General features: G+C 40.0%; 1 protein-coding gene across 1 annotated transcript in view; it reads left to right on the plus strand.

Moving 5' to 3' along the window:
- The window catches only part of cdkal1 (CDK5 regulatory subunit associated protein 1-like 1), a 295,222-nt gene that overhangs the window by 212,654 nt on the left and 75,696 nt on the right, over positions 1 to 6,872 (plus strand). The window contains exon 11 of the mRNA XM_037676399.1: positions 4,485 to 4,665. Coding sequence (XP_037532327.1) covers positions 4,485 to 4,665 — 181 coding nt within the window. The remainder of the gene's footprint in view (positions 1 to 4,484; positions 4,666 to 6,872) is intronic.

The following is a 6,872-nucleotide window of genomic DNA, read 5'->3' on the forward strand; positions in this document are numbered from 1 at the left end:
GTCCACCATCAACAAGTTCACCATTAACATGTCCACCATCAACATGTCCACCACCAACATGTCCAACACCAACATGTCCACCATCAATATGATTACAACAACATGTCCATCATCAACATCATCGCCACCAACGTGATCACTACCTACATGTCCACCATCAACATGTCCACCACCAACATGTCCACCATTCACATGTCCACCACCAACATGTCCACCATCAACATGATTTCCAACATGTCCACCATCAACATGATTACCAACATGTCCACCACTAACATGTCCACCATCAACATGATTACCAACATGTCCACGATCAACATGATTACCAACATGTCCACCAACAACATGTCCACCACCAACATGTCCACCATCGACATGTCCACCACCAACATGTCCACCATCAGCATGATTACCACCAACATAATTACCAACAACATGTCCACCATCAACATGATCACCACCTACATGTCCACCATCAACATGTCCACCACCAACATGTCCACCATCAACATGATTACCAACAACATGTCCACCACCATCATGTACACCAACAACATGTCCACCACCATCATGTACACCAACAACATGTCCACCACCAACATGTACACCAACAACATGTCCACCATCAACATGATCACCACCAACATGTCCACCACCAACATGGCCACCCTTGATGTGGAAGGGTGCAGAAGGTGCTGTCTCTGATATCTTATTCTCACCATTACTAAGCAGTAAACAGTCAACTCTCTACCCAGGACCGTACCGGTCTTTTGTTAGATCTGGCTCTTTTTAAATCTGATTTCGTTACAGCAACATCCATCCATCCATCCATTTTCTTTACCCGTTTATTCCATTTTGGGTCACGGGGGTCGCTGGTGCCCATGTCCAGCAATCACTGTGCGAGGGGCGGGGTACACCCTGGACGAGTCGCAAGTCCATCACAGGGACACATAGAGACAAACGAGACAAACAACCATTCACTCTCTCACTCACACCTAGGGACAATTTAGAGTTACCAATCAGCCTAACATGCATGTTTTTGGACTGTGGGAGGAAACCGGAGTACCCGGAGAAAACCCACGCATGCACGGAGAGAACATGCAAACTCCACCCAGAAAGGCCCCTGGACCGGGGTTTGAACCAAGGACCTGCTCGCTGAGAGGCAGCAGCTCTACCAGTTGCGCCACCGTGCTGCCCCGTTACAGCAACATGTCTGGTGTTATTCTATTGTTTTTTTGTTTTTGTTTTTTGGGTAGTTCTAAGTTTGTGATATTAGCCCATGTCAGCATTGGTTTAATTAAAAGTAAGCTGAGCTGAAATGTAATCCCTACTCTTCTTTTTTCTATTTATTCCTGCCTCTGTCTCTGTTTCTTACTTTCTGTTTTTCAGAGGTGAACAATAACAAGATACATTTCTCCTCTTTCATTTTTAACAAGGAGAGTATCACTGTGGTTCTTATTCATTAGTATCACACATCACACCTCTGTCACCCTTAGATCTGGGAGAGGCAGAGGTGTCAAAATGACAGTGTGTGCTCATGTTTTTCTTTTTCTCTTTTTTTCTTTTCTTAACCTTCTCAGCCTACACCTTGAAAAAATCTATAAAAGTCAATTTACACTTTTCACTCCTGCTCCTTTTTCTGTGTTCCAGTTTCTGTAGTTATTTTGAAGCCCTGGTCTGAAATGAACAGCATGTTTTCAACAAAAGTGTCATACTTTAAGTATTCCTGCAATAATGAAATGTCATTCTGATTGGCCATACTTCCATAACACTACATCTTAGAGAGAAGTTTTGTCCAAGATGCTTTGTATTTGCTTCCATACCACAGCCAACAATAAAACAGCCAAAGTCATGTTGGAGGCAAGAGCTAAACAGCAATAATTATTGAGCTCGAGAAAGCAATGAGTTACTTATTATATCTACGGTAATTTGTTGCTTAAAATATGCCAACAAGCTTCATATTTTGGACCCTAATATTGAAACACATTGATAATACTTCAACTTAAACAAAACTTCCTGTTGTGCTGCTTCTCCAAACAGATTTTATTTGATTTTTTACATGAGCAGACATGCAGCAAAGTCACGTGTTTGTCTATGAACATAAGACATTAATCATTAATTTTGAGCCAAACAAAGAAGGGGATTCAAAAATGTAATTTTTATTTAGAAAACCTTCATCTCTTTGGCTCTTAAGAATAAAAATGTCTGTTTTATTTAATCAGTTTGACCTTATTACCAGTTGTCAGGTCCATCTAAAGGTCAAGGATGGCCATGCCTTCAAGCTACTGGTTAATATTAATGACCAGGAGCCAATCACAGCTCATCAATAGGTCAGAGGTTATCACAGGGTTGCAGATGCAGGAAGTTAATGTAATTTAAAATGCATCATTTTGTCAATTGTCGACAAAATGACTTCTTTTTTTATGACTTGATGTCTTTGTTAATCAGTTTTTTGTTTGGGATCCATTTAATTTATGATGGCATTTCTTGTTTTTCTTAATCTATATGAACTATCATTGATTTTCAGCAGAAGATGAAATATTATTTACTTTAACTCTATGCAGTCTTTTTTGTTACTTTTTTTATGTTTAAGATTTATAATGAGTAACGAGAAGAGAATATATGAAAGAAACTGAGCAAAATACCAGGAGATTGAAGTTCCTGCAAGCATCCTGAATGTTTTTACATTTATTTTTCTGTTCCACTGGAGCTGAAGGTTTTATATAAATTTCACAGTTAATGACTCAGTTAGCTTGAAATGAGAACAATTTCCAATTATTCCAGTTTAAGATATTCTTTCTTGTCTATTTTAGGGAAGAAAATGGCAACACATAACTGCACCCCTCTAAGAACAACAAGGCTGTCAACAATAATTTCATCCCCCTGCTGCTCATTACATCATTTTATTTTAGTTTTATTTAAGCCGCTGATTATGGTAATTGACCATTCTTAAGATCTTAGAGATGGTGATTACTGGCTTTTTGATCAAACCTAATCACTGAAACCTCAAAGCAAAAATGTCCAAATAGTCTCAGTTTCATCCTGAAGGTCAAGTATGTCCTCCAGAGGTCTGTTGTTTTCAGACGGATAGTGATGACTTTGCCTTAGTGCTGCTTTACAAACCATCCAAATAATGTAGATGGAGGAGATCTATTTGTTCCCTCCAATACTGTCCTACTAACCACAGTTCATCCAATACGCCAGCCATTGTCTTTAATCAATACCAGTGATTTGCACAGGAGGTTGCTAATCAAGTTGTGATTGGCTGAATGAGTCCATGGGGAAAGAAATGACCCTTCTGTAACACAGTGGTTTGAACGTGCACAGATGGAATCAGTTTTTAATGTTCAGAGAAACTCAATGAGCAGAGCTCAAAAGTGAAGAATAGTCAGACTACTCTGAATTTTATCTGTCTGATAGTTTTTAGAATACCTACAGAATGTCCAGAATAGGGTTCCTCTTCCGAAACAAATCCTCACTAACTCAACCTGCTAAACGTCTTCTGGCAAAAATGACAACCCTTCCAGTGTTCACCTATGGTGACGTCATTTACAGAAACACTTCCACAACTCTCCTCCACACATGGTAACTGTTTTACCATGCAGACATTAGATTGGCCACTGGAGCATTTTTTTAGCACTCATCACTGCCCTCTGTATTCCCTGGTGAACTGGCCCTCTCTTCACTCCCACAGACAAACAAACTGGTTTCTGTTGATCTATAAACCCTAACTGGTAAAATCCTATCCTACCTCCATCCGTTACTCAATATCCATAGCAACACGCGTACCCTCCTCTCCAGCAGCTGCATTACCCCATTTCTCCCCAAAGCACGTACCTCATTTGATCATTCATCGTTTCAATTTTCTGCTAACGATTGGAACCATCTACAACAAACTCCAATACTTCCTTCTTTGGTCCCACTTGCATTGTTTAAAAACTCTGTGAAAGCATCACTTGATGACCGCTGCACATGCTTTTAGCAATTTCCTCCTCAGTCTCTGTTGTTACTCTCTTGTACCATTAAACTTGTCCTAGCTCTTTATCATTTCACATGGTCTGTACAACTTGATGTTTAATTGTCAGTTGTTTATATGTTGTCCCTCTGGTGTTCTTCCTCTCATATATTTGCTGCTTCTTGGCCAGGTTCTCATTAGGAATGAGAATTTGTTCTCAACTGACTAACCTATATATCATATAGGTCAAATAAATGAATAAATGTCTACATTTTAGACACTTTCATTAAATATAAATACATAAACTATTAGCAGTTATTTATCCAACTGTACAATGACTGGTAGGAACAAAACTAACAGAGGATTAACTCCACCGTTGTTGCATCTTGTCATTTTCTTAACAACGTAAGGTATAACAGAAATGCCCAGAGGAAACAGCTCTCCTATGACATTATACCTAATTATTACTCTGTGTGTGATTTTTATGAGCATGAAAACTCTAAGCTCAGTGTTTGCGTGTCTCTTCCAGAGTTCCTGGTGTAACCATAGCTACAGATATCATCTGTGGATTTCCCGGTGAAACTGAGGACGACTTCCAGGAGACGGTGAACCTCGTGAAACACTATCAGTTTCCCAGTCTTTTCATCAACCAGTTCTACCCCAGACCCGGTACCCCTGCTGCTAAGATGGAGCAAATCCCAGCACATGTGGTGAGTCTGGACATTTATTTTTTTATTTTATTTTGGCCTTTATTTATTCAGGTTATTCAGTTGAGAACACATTCTCATTTTTAATAATGACCTGGCCAAGAAGCAGCAAGTACACAAGTGAGCAGAAGAGCAACATTTAAACAACTGAAATGAAAACAAGAGTAAGAAAGACCCGTAAAGATGGGGCTCCATAAAGTCAGAACCCAGTCTTTGTTTTGGGGGATCTTCAGTCATTCAGTGGTGCTTGAAAAATCTGTGAACCCTTTAGAATTTTCTACATTTCTGCATTAATATGACCAGAAACATCGTCAGATTTTCACACAATTCCTTAAAGTAGATAAAGAGAACCCAATTAAACAAATGAGACAAGAATTTTATACTTAGTCCTTTATTTATTGAGGAAAATGATTCAATATTACATATGTGTGAGTGGTTAGGGTATGCGAACCTCTAGGATTAGCAGTTAATTTGAAGGTGGAATTGGAGTCAGGTGTTTTTAATCAGTGTGATGATGGTCAGGTGTGTGTGGGCACCCTATTTCATTTAAAGAACAGGAGCTATCAAAGTCTCTTCACAACGTATGTTTGTGGTCTTCCTTAGTCCTAGGAGTTGATCAGAGGCTCTTTTCTCAGACCCTGGAGTAGACGTTCCCCGAGGCTGAGCAGACAGATCCTCTCATAGTTGCAGCAGTAGCCGCCACGCAGCTCTCTCTCTCTCTGCATGTCTTTTCTTCTTTCCCTCAACCTCAGCTACTTTTTCCTTTACCTCTTCTTTGTTTCTGTTGAGATTTATGATTGTCGGTCACTATATTTCTACACATACATTTGTATTATAATTGTACTAACAGTAATGAATAGTGTAGTTATAACAGTTTAATTAAACTTCAATGAAATAGAGAGAAACCTCTTAGCGTTGCTACATGAAGTGACTCTGACTGATGCTGGCACCATGGTGGTGTTGGTGTTTTGTTTACCTGTGAGAATATTTGTGCTTGACAGAGAGTAGTAAAAAGGCTAAAAAGGTGTTTTATTTAGTATTTTTTGTGAGCGGTCCACCTGCTTCAGTCGTTAAAGTGCACAGCACCTTCCTTCATCAGTCAGCATGCAGCTGTTTTTATTCACGTGCCTGGACGCACAAACACAGTGAGCGGTGGCAGAGAGGCGGCGTCTCAAGCTTGTAGGGTCAGTCATTAATAAAGAGCTCCAGATGGTTTGTCTGGAACACAACTGTGCTGAAAAGCCACAGGAGGGAAGGCTGAAGAAGTGGGTAGGATAGGCAGAGATGTTTGACACAAACAGAGGAGGCAAAAGGGATGAAGGGAAGAATGATTGGAGAGAATTAGGTGAGTGAGAAAGTGTCAAATAAGGAGAACAGCTCGGCCTTTAGGAGTGAACCCTAACCCTGCTGGAGCAGCACAGGTTCAGAGTTTCCCTCTTAGCTGTGGAGGAGTCAGTGCTCCGAGCCTGCAGCTCTCTTTGTACGTGACCTTTAATATGGACTTCTTTTTCTAAGTCCAGTGTGGAAATAAGGTGGAGACAATCAGATTTACTGAGACACTCTGTGCCTGTGGTACACTCTCAGTGAGAAAAGGTTTAGCTGTCTGTATTTTTTTTAATCTGAAATTTCTTTCTCACTGTTTCGTCTGCCATTATAAACAAGGGACCAAACATTTAAACAATATTCTGTTTAAACTTTTAATTCAACATTTGAAAAAATGCACAAGTCTGCATTTTATACAAGCTGTATTTGTCAAAAACTCTGTGTTATCATGTAAATACCCCAAAAATCTGATAGTCTGGGTTAGTTTATTCTTGGCATTTATGTTTTTTGAATAAAGACAAATTCAGAAATTTGATTTCCAGCTGAAAATGAGCATGAGAAAAGCCCGTGCGTTTTGCAAATAAGCAAAGCAGAAAAAGGAGAATCCAGCTACTGAGGTCCAGGTGTTGGTAGTTTTTTTGTCCTGTTACATACAGTAATAAATGATATGTGAGAAAAGTCTGGATATCTGGGAGAGTAGACACAGATGGAGAAAACAGGAGACCACAGGGATGGCAGAGAAAAGAGGGCATGTTGAGAAGAAAGGATGTGAGCGCTATTAGCTGGGATCTCCATAATCATCCCCAAGTGACTGGAACTTAGCCTTGATAAATGGACTTAGGGAATGGATGGTGTGTGTGTTGTGGGGGGGGGGGGGGGGGGGGGGG

The sequence above is a fragment of the Nematolebias whitei genome, chromosome 5 (assembly GCF_014905685.2).
Source record: "Nematolebias whitei isolate Nwh7 chromosome 5, NemWhi1, whole genome shotgun sequence".
NCBI classification, from domain to species: domain Eukaryota; kingdom Metazoa; phylum Chordata; class Actinopteri; order Cyprinodontiformes; family Rivulidae; genus Nematolebias; species Nematolebias whitei.